Source organism: Myotis lucifugus, unplaced genomic scaffold (genome assembly GCF_000147115.1).
Source record: "Myotis lucifugus unplaced genomic scaffold, Myoluc2.0 scaffold_28, whole genome shotgun sequence".
Taxonomy (NCBI): domain Eukaryota; kingdom Metazoa; phylum Chordata; class Mammalia; order Chiroptera; family Vespertilionidae; genus Myotis; species Myotis lucifugus.
The window spans coordinates 4,466,523-4,487,206 of NW_005871076.1; the positions used below are offsets into that span (position 1 = coordinate 4,466,523).

A 20,684-nucleotide genomic window follows, 5' to 3' on the forward strand; every position below is an offset into this window, starting at 1 on the left:
TATATATAGTCATTGTATCTTTCATAGTTTTCTTATTTAAGGAAACTTAGAGTAATTTACTAATCTGAGAAAACTTGAGATAAAGCAGCAAGTACCCAGTTCTTTAGATTATTCCTCACATAATAAGTAACATCTAGAAATTACTCATAAATTTTAACCAGGCACAAAAGCCCATTAACTACTCAGAGTTTTTAAATCTTCAAAATTTGTAGAGTAGGTTAAAGGTATTTTTCACAATTCTCAAAGGACCCACAAATTTCTGGGGATTGGGAGGAAAATAAGATGTTTTGAAAAAATTGATTCTTTTCTCAGAAACCTATACTAAAAAAACAAAATGTGGGACAGGCTTTATAAAAATGTCTGTTGTATTTACTATAACCGTGACAAAGTAGAATAGGATAAATTATTAAAGAAGGGTTAAGAAAATTATTCCTGAATGAGATTATGAAGTGGGATAAAGTTGACCCAAAGGCAGTGATTCACATGTAAGATCTGACAGTCTTTGCTACATGTGATAAGTGATAAAAAGAAAACATAATGATTGGAAAACTATATTAAAAATACACATTACAGCCCTGAGCAGTGTGGCTTAGATGGTTGAGTGTCCTTCCCTGCACCAAAAGGTCTCTGGTTCGGTTCCAGGTCAGGAAACATGCCCAGGTTTCAGGTTCAATCCCCCATGGGAGTCAGGGTGCCTATGGGAGGCAACCAATAGATGTTTCTCTCTCCCCCCCTCCCTTTTTCTCTCTCTAAAATAAATAAAAACATTTAAAAACAAAAATACACATTGCAGCAAAAAATATAATAACTAGGATGTATTTGATGAGATGAACATAAAGTTTAACTTAAGGAGAAAGAACTGCCAGTACATTTATAAAGTGCTTGAAAATAACAGTATCACACATCAACTAAGAACGGGTAGTGCTATTACTAAAAGCAGTGACAACCAAGAACAGCTCTCTTTAAGAAGATTTGCTGACCATACAGAAATGCCAATGGTGCCGATTGAGAAGTAGTAGTTAGGTAATTGCCAAGAGCATGAACAATCAAGAGACCCATTTCCACTCATCCGATACACCTCCGCTCCCACTACCACTACTAGAACAATGGACAAAGACCAAACTAATTATGCACACTGAGAATAAAATACAACATATAAAATTTAAGTAGGTTTATAGAAACTCACGTGTGAGGGAAAAGAAGAGTCATAAGCGATTTGGGGGTCTTCATTATTGGCACATACATCCACAGAAGGATCCTCGCACAGGAGATCCCGAGGGGGCACCATTTCCGGGGTCAGGTTAGAAAAATTTAATTTGGTCATTGCTGGATTCGAGGCAACACACAGATTGTAAGAATAGGGCAAAGTCCCCTCACTGTAGTTGGGGGGAACCACGGGGCCAGACTTGGAGCAAACACCAGGCTGAAAGCAGCCCCAGGTGGTGGGGCTAGAGGAGCGTCGCAAGCGCAGGGCAACCACCAGAATCACCGCGAGGAGGAAAAGCACGGAGATCAAGGCCAAGGCCACCACCAGGTAAAATTGCAGCTCAGCCTGGGGGTCAGAGGGCGAAGGGAGGTCGCTAAGGTCTGGCAGTACCTCTTGTACGCTATCCGCAAATACCAGCAGCAGCGTGGCGGTGGCAGAGAGGGGCGGCTGTCCCCCGTCCCGCACGGCGACCAGCAGGCGCTGGCGGGCCGCGTCCCTGTCGCCCAAAGCACGAGCTGTGCGCACCTCGCCGGTTCGCAGCCCCAGGCTGAAGAGCCCGGGCTCGCTGGCCTGCAGCACGTGGTAGGACAGCCAGGCATTGTGTCCCGAGTCCGCGTCCACCGCCACCACCTTGGTGACCAGGTAGCCCGGCTGCGCGGCGCGCGGCACCGTGTCGAAGAGCGCAGAGCCGTCGGGCCCCAGCGCCGGGTACAGCACCCTGGGCGCGTTGTCGTTGCGGTCGCCCACCAGCACGCGCAGGCTCACGTTGGCGCTGAGCGCGGGCGAGCCCTGGTCGCGGGCCTGCAGCGTCAGCTCAAAGGCGCGCAGCTGCTCGTGGTCAAAGGCGCGCTGCGCGAACACCACCCCGCTGTGCGCGCTCACGGACACGTAGGACGACAGCGCCCGTGGCTCCAGGTCGCTGGCCACGATGGAGTAGGACACCTGGCCGTTGGGTCCCAGGTCGGGGTCAGAGGCGCTGACCTGCGCGATGGAGGCCCCGGGCGGGTTGTTTTCTGGCACGTGGACCAGGTAGGCTGGCTGCTGGAAAACCGGGGCGTTGTCGTTGACGTCAGTGATGTGTAGGGTGATGCTTGTACTGGAGGATAGGGATGGCTTGCCCTTGTCGGTGGCTGTGACAGTGACATTGTACTCTGCTATCTGCTCCCGGTCTAGAGCACTGTCAATCACCAGCTTGTAATAATTCTTGGAGGTGGATTCTAATCGGAAGGGAACTTCTTTCTGAATATAGCATGTCACCAGACCATTTTGCCCAGAATCCTGGTCTCGCACTTTAATGAGGGCTATTACGGTTCCCAGGTCTGAGTCCTCAGGAATCTTGTTAGAAAAGGACATGAATGTCACCTCTGGGGCATTGTCATTCTCATCGACAATTTCAATATGAACACTGCAGTGAGCTGTGTGTACGCCTCCATCCTTGGCTTCTACAGCCAACATATACATACTTGTCTCTTCGAAATCCACTGTTCCATTGGTTGTGATGTCACCAGTATTTGGGTTGAGATTGAAGAGAAGGTTGGTGCTCGTTGGGGCACTGAGGAAGGCATAGGTGATCTGTGCATTAGCACCCTCATCCTGGTCAGTTGCCTTCACGCGCAGCACGGAAGTTCCCCGGGGCACATTTTCTTGGAGTCTAACTCTGTACGTGTCCTGGCTGAACACTGGAGCATGATCGTTGGCATCAGTGACCAGGATCTGGATCTGGGTGGTGCCACTTAGAGGAGGGTCCCCGCCATCCATGGCAGTCAGGATTAAGCGGTGGGAGTTCTGCTGTTCTCTGTCCAGAGGCTTTTCCAGCAGTAATTCTGGGTATTTACTTCCATCAGGACTTTCCTTCGTTGCCAGAGAGAAGTGGTCATTGGGGTTGATGGTATAAACCTTCAGTGAGTTACTTCCTACATCTGCATCTTGTGCAGAGTCTAGTGGGAATTTTACCCCTGGTACGGCTGACTCACAGATTTCTAAGTCAATGCCTTTTGCAAGGAAACGCGGTGCGTTGTCATTAATATCTTGGATTGCAACAATCACATGGAACACATTCATTGGGTTTTCAGCGACCAGTTCAAATTCCATTGCACACTCAGATTTTCTCCCGCAAATCTTCTCTCTATCTATCCTACCGCTCACTAACAAATCCCCATTCTCCGCACTCACGTTGAAAAATTCCTCTGCACTAACCCGCAGTTTTCGAGCTGGCAAGTCCTGGACACTGAGCCTCAGATCCTTGGCGAGGTTCCCCACCCTTGATCCCTTGGCCAGCTCCTCTGGAATTACGTACTGGATCTGCTGGGAGATGGCCCCGCACAACAAAGACAGCAAGAAGAGAAACCGTACCTGACTTTTCATCGTTTCAGCTTGCCTGAAGCTCCTTTGCATTTCTTGAACTCAATGGGGAAGCTTCTTCTCCAGATGTCTCTGGGATGTTTAAAAAACCAACGACTTGAGGATAGGACTTGTTGCGTGCTTCTAGGTGCACAGGAGCGGGTCCGTTTCCGCTGTGCGCAGGACAAAGCTAGAAAGCACTCGCCAGGAAGCACTGGCGAACTGAGAACCCCTTCTTCCCTTTGGTCAACAGCGGCACCCGGAGGTCGTTTGGGAAAACTACATATAGCGTAGCTATCCTCAAAGTGTAAGCTCTTGACTCTATGCACTTTGCCTCTTATTTGTTTGAAAGAACAAATAAAGTTTTCCCTTTAAATGTGACATTTTCTGTTTTGTTCATCTCATAAACGTTGCCACCATTTTGCATCTTTTTTCATTTAAATATTTCATAAGGCATACAGCCTTGTTTTTCAGTTTGGGGGCAAAAATATCTTCAGTAATTTTATTATATTTATAAAATTGGTTTAACTAGTATGGATGTAACAAAATAAGTTACTGGCTTTTTATCCTCATTTTAGTGTATTATGACCCTTACATTTTTGTAATCCATAACTTCCCTTATTTAGTATTTTAACTCCCTCCACATATATTTCATCAATTCTGTACGTAATACTTTTCAAAGATATAGTCTTTGCAAAAAAAAGAGTGAGTTAAGTTCCTAGGTTTATTTTAATGTATTGCTTATCTTTTAAAAGCATAATCTTCCTGTTATGTACAGCAGAGCTTGATGTTTTGTTAAAGAGACCAATTTAAAATTTGGGCACACATACATGCATTTATAAAGCTGAATCTTGTGTGAGCCATATTTATTTATTTATAAATATATTTTTTATTGATTTCAGAGAGGAAAGGAGAGGGAGAGAGAGAAACATCAATGATGAGAGAGAATCATCGATTGTCTGCCTCCCGCACACCCCTTGCTGGGGATCGAGCCTGCAACCCAGGCATGTGCCCTTAACCAGAATTGAACCTGGGGCCCATCACTCCACAGGCTGATGCTCTATCCACTGAGCAAAACCAGCTAGGGCAGCCATATTTATTTTTATGAAACCAATGCTTCTTTATTATATGAACATGTATACAATACTCCATAATGTCAATTTTCAGCTCCAGCCAATGTACACCATTAATAAATGAAATGAGTTTGACTTGATCACTAGGTTTAATCTTGGAGAAGCAGTGAGAATATTTATACACTCCATTTTAGAACTTACCTGTAATTCTTGAACTGGTCTTGGGTAACAAAAACAAACAAATGCACTACCAAATAGATATCAACCCAACAATTTGTTCTACAATTTTCAGTGCTGAACCACACTCATCTTACACTCAGTCAAAACAGACCTGTTTTCCTAAGACATCTTTTCCTTTGTTTTCCTTCATGCCTTTAGGCTTTTTCTTCCTTTCATTAGAATTTTCTCCCTTTCTCTTATAATGAATTCTTGCCCATCCTTTAAAAAAATACTTTTTTAATGAAAAAAGGATGTCTGAAACCTTTTATTATCTATACCTGTAGATGGAAATTGTACTGCCTTTGTATTCCCCCTGCATCTTCACAACATCTATGTAGGTTATGTTTTATATGGGATTCTTAGAAAATTCTCTTTGAACATCTAAAGTTCTCCTGACACTAGCCATTTAATATATTTTTTCTCCTTTCAAGGAAAGTGATATTAATATTATAAAGATTTTCCTAAAACGATATTCCAAAGGTGATGTGCCCTTTTCCTGTGTGTATTTGCATGTTTGAGTTATTTTGTTCAGGCCCTGTTGTCACACACTTTAAATGTAACTCTTCCTAATATATTGAGGGAGATATCTGTTCCTTTGTTTGAGCTCTAATGAAATATATTTTGGTCAAACTTTGGATGACTCTCTGATGTGACTTTATGGGTGAAAGTAATTTTATAAATTGGCCGCAATTTCTGGCCAAAGAAAGTTGTAGACTCCTTTTCATTATTGCAGCATATGGCCTGGAAACATGCAAAGGCCAAGACATATCCCTTTACATTTTTTATCCTTCTCAAAGAACAAGAAATACCACTCCAAAGCTCGTAACAGTTTAGGCAATTGAACTTCCCATCTTCAGGAAAACAGTTTCAATCAATATGAATACACCACTCATTTTCAACATGCATAATAGGGACTACAGGCCAAGTAAAACAATGTGACCAACTACATTTTTTTATCCTACAATTTTTATGTCATTGAGATAAAGAGTGTGGTCTTGCTTAAAAGGAGTTAAGCATCATTTATGGGAGCCTAAACTAACTAACTAAATATATATATTTAGTAGTTTGTATCAGTCAGGATAGGCTAAGTAGGCTGGAGTGACAATCTTCAAATCACAGGGATTTTAAATGAAAAAGGTCTATTTGTCACAGGTATAGGTCAATGTTGGGTAACCACAGGACTCATCTCTCATCTAACCAAGGACTCAGGTAGAAGGAGCAATCACAATTTCAAAAAATATCTTAGAGATCTGGAAATTCCCACAATGGCAATTAGAGTTTCCTCCAGGTAGAGACACACCTTCTTCCATTTACAAGGTCTTGGCCAGAACTAGTTCCTAGGCCCTCTCAGTTACACTAGGCCAGGGCATGTAGCCCTACCATAGGTTCAGAAAGAGAGAAAAACAAATATTTAAACAACAGGACTGAGCTTATATAAGCTTTATAATAATCACACTGGCATAATTGTTCTTTATAATATTAGAAGAAGAAAGAAATAAACTCACCTGAAGTAGCTTGGGGTCTCCTTTTGCTTCGAGTAAATCTTGAGTTACCAAAAGTGGCTCACTTTTCTCACAGCTCTCCTGGCTGATGAGTGTGTCAGCATAGTTGGGTTGGGGGAAGATCAGGTGACTCTTCCCCGAGTCAGCAGTGAGGCAGACCTCATGGGAATAGGTCTGCAGGAACGCCTGCACCCCATCCACGCCCACAAAGTGTGAGGTGGGCACACGCGCCAACCCACCTCCTGAAGCCTGGAGCAGACGTGATGTGTGCCAGCGCCTCAGCCTGAGTGCCAGCAGGATGATAACAAAGGCAAGGAAGACACAGGAGACCGCAGCCACTGCCACCACCAGGTACAGTGTGAGGTCTGAGGCCTCTGGAGTTGAAGGGATCTCAAGACTGCCCAAGTCAGCCAATACATCTGGGATGCTGTTAGCCACAGCCACAGTGAGTGTGACAGTGGCTGAGAGAGGGGGCTGGCCATGATCCTGGACTGCCACCACCAGGCTCTGCTTGAGTGAATCTCTGTCCAGCAGGGCTCGCGCAGTGCGCACCTCTCCTGTGTGCAGCCCAACCATGAAAAGCCCTGGCTCGCTGGCCTTAAGCAGGCGGTAGGATAGCCAGGCATTCTGGCCTGAGTCTCTGTCCACTGCCACCACCTTAGTTACCAAGTAGCCGGGCTCTGCAGACCGGGGCGCCAGTTCCACACCAGTGGAACCATCCGTGGGGAGGGTGGGGTAGAGGATTTCAGGTGCATTGTCATTCTGGTCCAGTACGAACAGGGTTAGAGACACGTTGCTGCTGAGAGGAGGGTCCCCGCTGTCACTGGCTGTTACCAGTACTTTCAGGTCTCTAACCTGTTCATGGTCAAAGGATCGAAGAGCGTAGAGGACTCCAGTGTCAGAGTTGATGGAGACATAAGTGGAGAGAGGCGCCCCTTGAATGGTATCGTCAGTCAGTGCGTAAGTGATGTGGGCATTCTTGATGCTGTCAGGGTCTTGGGCAGTCACAGCAAAGATGGAGGCTCCCCTGGGGTTGTTTTCTGGAACATAGGCAGAGTAGGAGGCATGAGTGAAGGCAGGTGGGTTGTCATTGATGTCTTCCACGTGTAGCATGATGTGAGTGTCTGTAGACAGTGGTGGACTTCCTCCATCTGTAGCTCTCAGAGTGATGTTATATTCAGAAACCTGTTCCCGGTCCAGGGATCTGGCTGTCACTAAACGGTAATATTGGTCTATTGATTTTTCCAAATTAAATGGCATGTTTCCCAGAACAAAAACCGTGACTTGCCCATTTTGACCAGAATCCCGGTCATGCACATTGACAAGGGCAACTTCTCTTCCTGCAGTAGCCTCTTCTGAGACTGATCCTGTGAAAGAAGTGATTGTAATTTCTGGGGCATTGTCATTCACATCCAGAACTGTGACTAGAATCTTGGCTTTTGAGAGGAGACCTGGTCCATCTTGTGCTTTAATTTTAATTTCATAGAATATAGCATCCTCATAATCTAGACTTTTTAATATGGATATATCTCCAGTCACTGAGTTGAGATGAAAAATCTGAGCAATTTTCCCAGGCATTTTATCTAGAATGTAGGACACTTGAGCATTGAATCCCTCATCAGGGTCAGTGGCATTCACAGTGAGCAGCCGGGTGCCCACTGGCAAGTTCTCCTGAACACTTACTCGGTACTCAGGCTGGGTAAATACTGGTGGGTTGTCATTCGCATCCAGAACTATCACCTGGATGTACAAGTTGCCAGAGTGAACAGGGTCCCCACCATCAGAAGCAATGAGGACAAGCTCGTGAACTTTCTTTTCCTCACGGTCCAGAGCCTGCTCCAGCACCAGCTCTGGGTACTTGGCTCCATCAGAGACAACCTTCACAGCCAGGGAGAAATAGTCATCGGGGCTGAGCTGATAGTTTTGCAGAGAGTTTATGCCCACATCTGGGTCAAATGCAGTCGTCAGTGGAAATCGAGTTCCAGGAGCCGTTAGTTCACCAATTTTTATTTCCAATTCCTCCGTTAGAAAATCAGGAGCATTATCATTAATGTCTTTAATTTCTACTTCTACTTCAAAAATTTTCAGTTTGTCTTCAACCAGGATGTTAAATTTTACTAGACACCGCGTGCTTTGCGCACAGAGCTCCTCCCTGTCTATCCTGCCCGCGGTGACCAAGCTGCCGCTTCGAGGGTTCAGAGCAAAGAGTTGCGTCATACCTTTGGAGACGATGCGGACTCTGCGCTCTGCCAGCTCCGGAGGCTTCAGCCCCAGGTCCTTGGAGATGTTGCCCACGAAGGAGCCTTTGTCCAGCTCCTCCAGCACTGAGTACCGGATTTGTCCCGATCCAGTCTTGCACAGCGTCCCCAGGAGCGCGCACAGCAGGGTCAGTCCTGCGCTGTTTCTGATCAGATAATTGGTCATTTCCTTTTTGGTGAATTCTTTTTTTCTGTATCCAGTTACAGCTTCCCACGACGGAACCCACTCTTATTTTCTCAATGAGAGTGGGCCTAATTCATGGGTCACAGAGCTGGTTGACCGACAGGTGAGCGTAGCAGCCCTGGATCTTCTGAGTATGATTTGCTGACTCCTTTTGCTTTTTAGAAACAAGGAAATGGTGGACTAGCTCTCCCATTGCATTTTCCTCCTTGAGTGGTCAACAGCGACGCTCAGAGGCCTAACCGTTTATTGCACCCTCTCAGGCAAACTCAAATTTGTATTAAAAATTTTTTTTATTGTTGACAAATTTCTATTTTTAAAGTTTCCCAACACCCAAAATCATTTTTATAAGAGGTAGCAGGATTGGTGTTTGTTTCACATAATTGAAATGCTTTGTGTTAAAGGATGTGACTTCAAGTTATTTCCTCTGGAAGCCATGAACTAACCTTAATGTCATCAATATTGCTTCAAACATGCTAGAGTTATTGTTTCAAGATATTCAAAGTTTAAGAACCACACAGAAACATCAGCCATATTTACAAATCATGCCTCTTGAAGTTTGTCCCTAATAGCCTGACATCTTAGTTTTACTATTTTTATTTAACCAATTCATTAAATAAACATATAATTGGGTGTCAGACAATATCTGGGGATTTCAGATGAACAATATGGACAAGTCACTTCCTTCACAGATATTATGAAGATAGAAAAGCAAACAATAAATGACAGTGCACTGTCATTCTGGCCTTGGAGTTTAGCAAAGGCTTTCCCCCAAAAACATGAGAGGAGTGGATCAGGGGGAAGGCCTGGAATGAGAGAACAGCATGGCAGGACTTAGATGTGAGTGAGAAACCACAGAACTCCAGGGTACTAAAAGTAGTTCACTTTGCTCAAATCTAGAGTTTGAGGAGGGTTTTAAAAGACCCACCTAGTGGAGATAAACATTTGTTTTATGTTCCAGAAACCCCCTTTTTTTCTGTGCATTTTCCTTTCCAAGCACAAAATAAGAATACAATACAGTTGTCATTTCAATTATGATGCATTATATACCCAGGTTTAAGGCATTTATTCTTGTGAAGTTACTATACACACTAAAAGAAACTGTCTTTAATTTTCCTCAGTTAACTTATTAATTACCTACAAGATGTTATATTATTCCACAATGAGTTACAATTTTATCTCATAACACAATGGAATACATTGTCTCAGATCAATTTTCCTTCAGATGCCCTTAATTATAATAATCACAGAACCTTGAAAGATGATACCATTAAATACAAGACTCAGTTAGTGCATGATTACTTCCAAATAAAAATAAAAATAATGCCAGTTACATAGAATATTAGTGCATTCTTTATTCCATGATTAAATATGTGATAACATACTAAAAGCCAACATGGAAAAAGGAATGGGGAAGGAAAGCCGTGGTTTCTGAGGGGGACTGAGGAGCCATCCATGACAGGATTAGGAATGTATTAAATAGCTGCTATAAATGGGAAAGTTTGAAAAGAGAGATTTATAAGGAGGATTTTAGGGGCAATTACTGACATAGTCTCTAAGTCCCTTGAGGATATATATTATTTTTAAAGATAAAAAGGTAATCCTATATAATAAAAGGCTAATATGCAAATCGACCAATGGTAGAACGACTGGTTGCTATGATGCGTACTGACCACCAGGGGGGAAGACACTCAATGCAGGAGCTGCTCCCTGGTGGTCAGTGAGCTCCCACAGGGGGAGCACCACTCAGCCAGAAGCCAGGCTCATTGCTGGTGAGCACAGAGGTGGTGGCGGGAGCCTCTCTTGCCTCTGTGGTAATGCCAAGGACCCCTCGGGGTCATTAGCTGTCAGGATCCCAGACTGTGAGAGGGTGCAGGCTGGGCTGAGGGACCTCCGCCCGCCCCAGTGCACGAATGTTGTGCCCCAGGCCTCTAGTATGATTATAAGATATGAGAAAAAATAAAAACATAAAAGAGAAACATGTTTACTATTATACTACCTATTTATTATAGAGCAAACAATAATTCAATCACTTCTTCAAGGAACACCTAGTTAATCTAGAGATGAATGAGATTTTTAACTAAGCAGAAATACCATGACATATCTTCCTGAAACATGATAAAGCATTGGTATTTCTAAATTTCCATCTTTTAAATAGGGAAGATCATGCAAATCAAATCAAATAAAGAACCTCACTGCCAAACTGAAGGAAAAATAAGATTGAGTGAGAAGAAACTAACCAAATAAAGTGTTTCATTATTCATAAAGTAATTCAAATATAAAAGCCTTAATTTTTAAAGCACTTGAATAAAGATAAAATCAATCTTCATATTGTTAAGAGAGAAAGAATTATTAACCCAGGTAGATGAGGTGATTTACCCAAAGATGGGAAACAATGTATAAGAAACCAGTAGCCCTGGTTCCCAATGTTCTTTCGATAACTGACATATCATCTTTACCTACTAACTCCTGATTTATACTTATGACACTATGATTCTAGCCCCTCTTCCCCCTTACAGTGTGTGAAAACTTAGAAGTAGCGAGAAATAATTCACCAGGACTCATTTACTAAACATTGAATATATTGTCAAGGAAATATGCAAAATAGAAGAAATATGGTAAACAGTGGAGAAGCTAAGTAAATGGGCAATTTTATTTATTTTAGTGATAGCTCATAAGCATATTGTGAAGAAAGTTTACCTGAGGTAATGTTTCTTCTCCTTTATCTTCAAGTAAAGACTGAGGCGCTGATAGAAAATCCTTTTTCTCGCAGCTCTCCTGGCTGATGAGCGTGTCTGCATAGTTGGGCTGCGGGAAAATCAGGTGACTCTTCCGCGAGTCCGCCGTGAGGGAGACTCCGTGGGAATAGGTCTGCAGGAAAGCCTGCACCCCGTCCACGCCCACAAGGTGCGAGGCAGGCAGGCCCTCCAACCCGCCTCCTGAAGCCTGGAGCAGACGTGACATGTGCCAGCGCCTCAACCTGAGCGCCAGCAACACGATGACAAAGGCTAGAAAGACGCAGGAGACCGCAGCCACTGCCACCACCAGGTACAAAGTGAGGTCCGAGGCGTCAGGGTTCGCGGAGGGTTCGAGGCTATCCAGGTCAGCCAGGACATCTGGGATGCTGTCAGCCACAGCCACTGTGAGCGTGACAGTGGCAGAGAGAGGGGGCTGGCCATGGTCCTGAACAGCCACCACCAGGCTCTGCTTGAGCGCGTCTCTGTCCAGCAGGGCCCGCGCAGTGCGCACCTCTCCTGTGTGCAGCCCCACCGCGAAGAGCCCTGGCTCGCTGGCCTTGAGCAGGCGGTAGGACAGCCAGGCGTTCTGGCCTGAGTCTCTGTCCACTGCCACCACCTTGGTCACCAGGTATCCGGGTTCTGCGGAGCGAGGCGCCAGTTCCATGCCGGTGGAACCATCCGTGGGGAGTGCAGGATACAGAATCTCCGGTGTGTTGTCATTCTGATCCAGAATAAACAGGCTCAGAGACACGTTGCTACTGAGCGGTGGGTCCCCGCTGTCCTGTGCTGTCACCCACAGCTGAAGTTCGCGGAACTGCTCGTAGTCAAAGGAGCGCAGCGCATAGAGGACACCGGTGTCAGAGTGGATGGAGATGTAGGATGACAGGGGCGCCCCATGAAGGGTGTACTCAGCCAAGGAATAAGTTACATGGGCATTGTGGTCGCTGTCGGGGTCATTAGCTGTCAAAGAAATGATGGAGGCGCCTCTGGGGTTGTTTTCAGGCATGTAGGCAGAGTAGGAAGTGTGAAGGAAGGTGGGCGGGTTGTCATTGATATCTGCCACCTGCAGCAAAATGTGAGCATCCGTGGACAGAGACGGGTTCCCTCCATCTTTAGCGGTCACAGTGATGTTGTAAGAGGGAAACTGTTCTCTGTCAAGGGCTCTGGTTGTAACCAGCCGGTGGTAATTGTCCACTGACCTTTCTAACTTGAAAGGAAGGTTCTCTGGGAGTGAACACGTGATAAACGCATTCTGCCCAGAGTCTCTGTCATGCACATTGAAAAGTGCAATTATGGTTCCTGGAGGAGAGTCTTCAGAGATTGAGCTGGTAGCAGTGGTGATGTAAAATTCTGGGACATTGTCGTTCACGTCCAGAACTGTGACAATAACCTTCGTTCTGGTCAGAAGGCCTGGACCATCCTGAGCTTCAATATCAATTTCATGGAATTTGGCATCCTCATAATCTAGACATTTTATAATTGTTATCTCTCCAGATGCTGGCTTAAGCTCAAATACCTCTGAGGATTTCCCAGGGTTTTTCTCTTGAAAATATGCCACTTGAGCGTTGGATCCCTCATCTGAGTCAGTGGCGGTCACCGTGAGTATCCGCGTGCCGACGGGCATATTCTCTGGAACACTTACATGGTACTCGGGCTGTGTAAAGACAGGCGCGTTGTCGTTCGCATCCAGGACCATTACGCGGATACGGGAGGTGCCAGATCGGACCGGGTCGCCCCCGTCCAAAGCCATGAGAACCAGGTGGTGAACAGCCTCTTCCTCGCGGTCCAGGGCGCGCTCCAGCACCAGCTCCGGGTACTTGTTCCCATCCGCCCCGTTTCGCACGTCCAGGGAGAAGTGGTCATTTGGGTTAAGTTCGTACTTTTGGACGGTGTTCTCTCGTATGTCCGCATCATGAGCACTCTTTAGAGGAATCCGGAACCCCGGCGTAGTTGTTTCACTGATTTTTAGCTCCAGTTCCTCTACTCCAAAGCCAGGGGCATTATCATTTATATCTGTTATTTCCACCTCTACTGAATAAATAGTCAATTTATCTTCCACAAGAATGTTAAAATTCACCAGACACTTAGCACTCTGCGCACAGAGCTCCTCCCGGTCTATCCTGCCCGCGGTGACCAAGCTGCCGCTTCGCGGATTGAGAGCAAAGAGCTGCGTCCTACCTCTGGAGACGATGCGGACTCCGCGCTCCGCCAGTGCCAGGGGCTCCAGACCCAAGTCCTTGGCGACGTTGCCCACGAAGGAACCTTTGTCGACCTCTTCTGGCACAGAGTAACGCATCTGCCCAACTGCAGCCACCCACAGGGCCGCCGAAAGGAGACACAGCAGGACCAGCCTTCTGCGTTGTGGCAACTTTTGCAGAACCGCCATTTCTTCCGCTGCAATCTTTTCTCCGAGGCAACTTCCAGCATCCAGTGCGGGATTCCAATCTTTATTCCTCAAGGTCTGGGGAATGGAACCAGCACTCAAGGGACCCAGCTCACTGTGGAGAGAGCAAGAGGGCGGCTGGACTGAAGTTCTTAGCCGTCCGGAAGCTTGGGGGCCGAATGCCCAGCCCTCTGTGTTGTAGCAGGCGTAGCGTAGGATCGAGTGTCTTGTGGGCTTTTACTTCTTGGGTGGTCAACAGCGACGCTCAGAGGCCTAAGTAATATCTGCACTCTATCAGGCAAACCTTGATGCTTATGTTAGCTTTGTGACTTTCAAGTTTCTTGGAAGAACCTTACAGTTCTAAGATATCTTAGAAGGAACTCGTTCAAGTCCGGAGTCTTTCTCTCAGAATTAATAAGAATGGTGTAAACGAATGTGAGCTTGATAGTAGTCGCTTGGAAGGTATTATTGAAGTTCAAGGCATTGATTAAGGTTGCTGCTGCCCTTGCTCTAAACATCTTCAACCTCTTATTTTATATTCAGAGGCAATAAGATTAATTTGAAAGCATTAGCTACATTATCTTCTAAGGTTATATATGTTGAATTTCTGTGCTTGATGGCTTAGCACTTAACTTCAAGATCTGTATTTAAAATACTGAATTATTAGACACTGAATTGGGTGACTATCATGTGCCTGACACATTGTCTGATTGATGCTGGAGATAGAAATGGTGACTCTGATGAACACAGTCCTTGTTCTCCTGAAGTTTACAGGATCGTGGAGGGCAAAGGAAAGTAAAGAGAGTATTTATGATAGAGTATAACTGCTGTGATGGTGGGGAACACTGGGCAATGAGGGAATACATAGTAAGGGTAACTAGCTTAGATTGGGGGGTCCTTTTCCAGGACATAATTCAAGCTGAATCCTAAAGGGTACGATTGGATCAAGAAAGAGGCTGGAGCAGTGTTCTAGAACCTCAGTACAAATGCTTTGAGGTGAGAGGCAACATGGAGCATTAAAGAAACAAGGAAGGTGTTTTGTCACATGGAGAATAAGTCACTCAAAGTTGTTAGAGCTTGCTGAGTTTTTCTCCCCTGATGTTTAGTGTTTCTAAGCACATAAAATACAATGCAGTGGATATCTTTTTACTCCTGTTTTATTTTTATGTATTTGTGAATACTGCATTTGTTAATTCTGAAATATTTCGAACATATAGGCAAGCATAGGAAATAATGTAATGGAAGTCTGTGTACATACCATTTAAGATTAATAAAATCTTAATATTTCACCATATTTGAGATCAGTTCTTAAACAATTTGTTTTTTTTTAATAATTTCAGACTTATAAGAAGGTTACAAAATAGAACAAAGGTTCCCATATACTTGTTATCCATATTATCCTAAATTTTAACATTTTGATTTCATGCTCTGTCTCTGTCTCCTTCCCTCTCTCTTTCAATCTCTCTGAACTATTTCAGAGTATGTTGCCCATATGATGCTCCTTTACCTCTTAAGTACTTCAGTGTGTAGTTCTTAAACTAAATAACATCCCCTCAGTAAATTGGCACTGATATAGCTCTATTATCTTACTTACAAATGTTAGTCAAATTTTGACAGTTGCCACAATAATGCCTTTTTATAGCAAAACGAAAAAAGTCTGGTGTGTGATCAAACCCAGGACCAAACATTATATTCAATGAATTTCCCTTTAGTTACACTTAATCTGAGACAGTTCATCAGCCTTTTATTTTATTCATTATTTTATTCTTTTGAAGAGTAGTGGTTAGTTATTTAGTAGAATACCCATCATTATGGTTTGTCTCATATTCCCCTGTCCCCCATGATTAGATTCAGATTATGTGGTTTGGGTCAGGAATACTACAGAAATGTTGTAGTTTCTCAGTGTATCTTACCAGGAAGTATATGACATCTTTTTTACATTACTGCTAATGTTAACATTGATCATTTGGTTAAGGTGATGACTTCTATGTTTCTCTATTAATAACATCTCTAGTAAAATTACTGTTTTCCCTTTATTTTAATTAGTTTCTTGTAGAGAGATGCTTTAATACTATGTAAATGTCATGTTTCTAAATGAGTTTTCACCCATTGACGATTCTTACCTGAAACAATTATTACTATAGTTATTGGAGATCAATTTTTAAGAAACAAACACACACAAAGATTCAAATCCTAGAGTATCCTTCCTTAAAAACACCTGTATTCTTCCCTCCATAGAAGTAATCACCATCCAGAATATAGCAATTATTATTCCCATGTATTTTTTTACTGCATATGGATGCATCCATAAACATTTTTGTCTATTTCAAATTCATACAAATAGTATCATGGTATACTTATTCTGCAATGCACTTTCCTAAACATTCCACTTTGTTACCAAGTATTGTATGATTTATTTGATATTAGATATCCAGGAAGGGGAAATCTACAAGAAATTTAAAAAATAGATTAGTAGTTGCCTGGCTCAACATTCCACTTTTGATATTTATGTATGTTGATAATGTTCATTTTAACTGATGTATAATATTCCATTATGTAAAGAACGTTAAATTTTATTTTCTTATACCTGTAGGAGGATATTAGGTTTTTGTTTCCCTTTTACTCCCCCTTCTCCTTTCCTTACTCCATTTCTTTCCTCTCCTCCTTCCTTCTCTACTCCCTCCCCTCCCTTCTTTACTACTGCAGACAATGAGACAATTAACCTTACTGGACATGTCTCCTCATGTACACATCTTTTTAGGACTAGGACATTAACTTAAAAAATAGGATTTCTGGGTCATATTATATGCATATCACTTTAGTTATCATTGAGTATAACAAACCACCCCCAAAATTACTGTCTTAAAATGACATGGTTTTATTTGTTCAATAATTTTCAATCTGAGCTCAGATAATCTTTTCAATTCTTTGGCTGGTCTTGCTGGTGGTTACCCATGCAGCAGCATCTCAGGACTGTGCTCAGTTGGTGTGCTAAAACATCTGAGTGACTTTCTATGTAGTCTCATGGCCTCTCCCTTTCCACATGGCTTTTCTATGTGCTTTTTTTCTTATGATCTTAACAGCAGATTAACTGGACTTCTTTAAAAAAATTGTGGTGCCCTGGCTGATATTGCCCAATGGCTAGAGTATCAGCCTGTGCACCAGTGTGTGTGTGTCTCTCTCTCCCCCCTCTCTTCCCACCTCCCCATCTTCCCTTCCACTCTCTCTAAAAATCAATGAAAAAACATCCTTGGGTGAGGATAAACAACAACAAAAATTGTAATAAAATATACATAACATAAAATTGACCATTTTAACCATTTCAAATGCATAGTTCTGTAGCACTAAGTAAATACACATCGATCTCCATAACTTTTTCATCTTCCCCAATTGAAACTCTGTACTCATTAAACACTAATTCCCCATCCCTCCCTCCTCCTATCTATTTATCTGTCAATGGACACATGGCTTGCTTCAACTTTTTTGGCTATTGTGAATAATACTGCTAAAAATATGGGTATATAAATATCTGCCTAAGTCCCTACTCTTGTTTCTTTTGAGTACATATCCAGAAGTAGAATTACTGAATCATATGATAATTCTGTTTAATTCTTTTGAGGAATCCTCATACCTTTTCCATAGCACCAGCAGCAACATTTTACATTCCCAGGAACAAAGCAGGAACAAAGCAGGAATGTTCCTATACTTCATATGATGATTTTTAATAATAGCCATCCCTAGTAGGTATGAAGTGGTATCTCATTATGATTTTGATTTGTATTTCCCTAATGTGTAGTGATATAGAACATCATTTCATGTGCTTATTGGCCATTTGTATACCTTATTTGGGGAAATGTCTATTCAAGTCCATTATCCATTTTAAAATCCAGTTGTTTGTTTTTTGTTGCAAGTAATAGTAGTTCTTTATACTAGTATATTCCAGATAGCAGTCCTTGTCAGATATTTTCTCCCATTCTGTGAGGTGACTTTTCGTTCTGTACATATTGTCCTTTGATGCACAAGAGTTTTTAATTTTGGTAAAGTCCAATTTATCTGTTTTTCATTTGTTACCTGTGCTTTTAGTGTCACTTCTAAGTAACCATTGCCAAATCCAATGTCTTGAAGATTTTTGCTATGTTTTCTTCTACGAGTTTTATTATTTTAGCTCTTGTGTGTAGGTCTTTGATTCATCTTGAGTAAATTTTTTTTCAATTGCTTTTTTTTTTGAGTAAATTTTTATATGGTATAAGGTAAAGGCCCAATTTTATTCTTTTTGAATGTGCATATCCAGTTTTCTCAAAACCATTTGTTGAAAAGATTGCCCTTTCCTCATTGAACAGTCTTGGAACACTTGTTGAAAATCATTTGATCATATATGTGACAGTTCATTTTTGGATTCTATTCTATTCCATTGTAGCTTTGAAGTAAGTTTTGAAATCAGGAAGTGTGAGATCCCCAACTTTGTTTTTTTTTTTACAAGATTGCTTTAGTTATTTGAGGTCCCTTGATCCTCCATATGAATTTTAGGATGGAAGTTTTTTCTATTTCTGCAAAAATAGTATTATTTCTAAAGCTATATTGTTCAGTAATGAGAGCTCATAATTTTTATAACCTTTTGTCTGTTCTTTTTATAATTATGATAGTTCATTTATAAAAACCACTATTAATGTTGTTGCCTAAACACCACTTTGTTGTTAAATTAATATTGACCTGATTGCTTTGTTTTGTCAGTGTGTGTGAATTACACTTAAATATTGAAAATAAAAAAGTATATAATATATATATTTGTTTTAAGCATGTATCTTGTCAGCAGAATATAGGTGGATTTTTAAAGACATCCAACTTGATAATCTACTTATTTTAATAGGTAAACTTAGCTCATTTATACACACAGAAGTAAGATTTTTTAAGAAATGAGAAAAGTTTAAATTACAAGTTATGTTATTGAGAGTGTGCTCTCAGTACCAAACAGAAAATCAAAATCCACACTTAGACATTAGGAATGAGAAAAAAAAGTAAAAGCTATCAGAGAGAACACAGACATTTCCTACAAAATAATGACAATCTGTTGACAGAAAATTTCTCTTAGCAACAATATATTCCAGAAGACAACATGTTTCAACATTTTGGCTTGTACACTTATTTTAAGTGGAAGAGCCCCCCTCACCTCTTCCTCTCCCTCTCTCCCTCCCTCTTGGGTTCAGTGTTTTGATATCACAGCTCACACCTGAGATATTTTCCATGTTCATTTTCTGAAACCAGTCATCTGTATCCACCATTCTCCCTTGGTCTTAGGCTTGCAAGTTATCACCAAGAGATTTGGTAGGCAGCATTTTTATGCAATTTCCCCTTTTTAACTAGCTTAGGGGCCTAATTGCTTATTTTGCATTTAAGTAGTAAGCCTGGCTCAGGTCCCTTGTTTAGCCTGAAGCACTGTTGTCTCTATTACACTGCTGAAACAACCTCCTGACCTTCACTGCCTTCATCTAAATCCAAGATTAGAACTCCCACAGCTTTAGTCTGTCTCACCTCTTACTTTTTCACTTTTCATCCATTTAAATATGTATCTTTTATTTGTGCCTTACTGTGCTTTTGCTTTCCTTTTTTTATATTTTATATATCTCTGTAATTTATTGGAGCATAGTAAGTAAATCAAAGCAAGAACTTACTCCCCTATGATACATTTTTTGTGAAGAGCTAACACACACATTAAAATGAGATATAGTCCTGGCCTGTGTGGCTCAGTGTTAGAGCATTGGCCTGTGCACCAAAGGGTTGTGGGTTTGATTTCAAGTCAATGGTGTGTACTTGGGTTGCAGGTTTGATCCCACAGGGGAAGCAACCAATGTTTCTCTCCCGCCCTGCCTCACTCCTTTCTACTTTCTCTAAAAACCAATAGAGCCCTGACTGGTTTGGCTCAGTGGATGGAGCGTCAGCCTGCGGACTGAAAGGTCCCAGGTTCGATTCCGGTCAAGGGCATGTACCTTGGTTGCAGGCAACATCCCCAGTGTGGGGTGTGCAGGAGGCAGCTGATCGATGTTTCTCTCTCATCGATGTTTCTAACTCTCTATCCCTCTCCCTTCCTCTCTGTAAGAAAATCAATAAAATATATTTTTTTAAAAAGAAAATTACTTATAAAAATCAATAGAAAAAATATCCTCTGGTGAGGATAAACAAACGAAAAAACCAATTCTCAAATTGCATAGTCAATTTTCTATCATTCATTTTATTACTTCATTTTATAAGTAACTTAAATATTTGATGCATCATAATTTTATACTAACACATTAAAATTACTATTTTAGAAAATCGTTACTTCTTTAAATGTCCCCAACTAAAATAGCACCCTGACACCTGACAGATGACCTCTACATTATATTTAGGAATAAATTAGGTGGTGTTTGTAATGTAAGAAAATTTGAAAACACTATTATAACATAAATATTGTTGTATCTTTGCTAGTCAAACCCTATCCTTGCCAGATAAGGCAATGTAAACCAAGAAAACACACACTATTTGGCGAGAGGCAAGCGAGATGATGTTAGAAGGCAGCGCTCCTTCACCACTGAAGTGGCACGTCACACATACTCTTCATCCCAATCACCTACAGTCTCCTTTTCAATGAAAGAACAATTATGAATATGCTGGATATAAACACTGAATAATATTTCCCAGGATTTTCCAATAGAAATCTACAAAGATATATGGGAAATAGAACTGCTAGCAGCAAAGAGTGAAAGCAAGTAAGCAAACTCAGGGATTCTTTTTATCTAGGTAAATTTA

At 42.1% G+C, this 20,684-nt stretch overlaps 2 protein-coding genes across 2 annotated transcripts in view; both read right to left on the bottom strand.

Annotated features, from left to right (window-relative positions):
* Window positions 1-14,049, bottom strand: part of LOC102437860 (protocadherin gamma-C4) — a 148,880-nt gene extending 134,831 nt beyond the window's left edge. Inside the window, exons 1-2 of the mRNA XM_023752040.1 lie at window positions 13,899-14,049; window positions 11,431-13,865 (exon numbers count right to left, since the gene is read on the bottom strand). Of these exons, the coding sequence (XP_023607808.1) occupies window positions 11,442-13,865; window positions 13,899-13,904 (2,430 nt within the window). The 5' untranslated portion in view covers window positions 13,905-14,049 and the 3' untranslated portion in view covers window positions 11,431-11,441. Of the gene's footprint in view, window positions 13,866-13,898 lie in introns of the transcript that reaches the window.
* On the bottom strand, window positions 1,130-3,601 carry LOC111825472 (protocadherin gamma-B1-like). Its single transcript, XM_023752042.1, has one exon. It carries the CDS (start codon window positions 3,599-3,601, stop codon window positions 1,163-1,165), a length of 2,439 nt encoding a protein of 812 aa, XP_023607810.1. The 3' UTR covers window positions 1,130-1,162.
* Window positions 14,050-20,684: the final 6,635 nt, after the last annotated feature.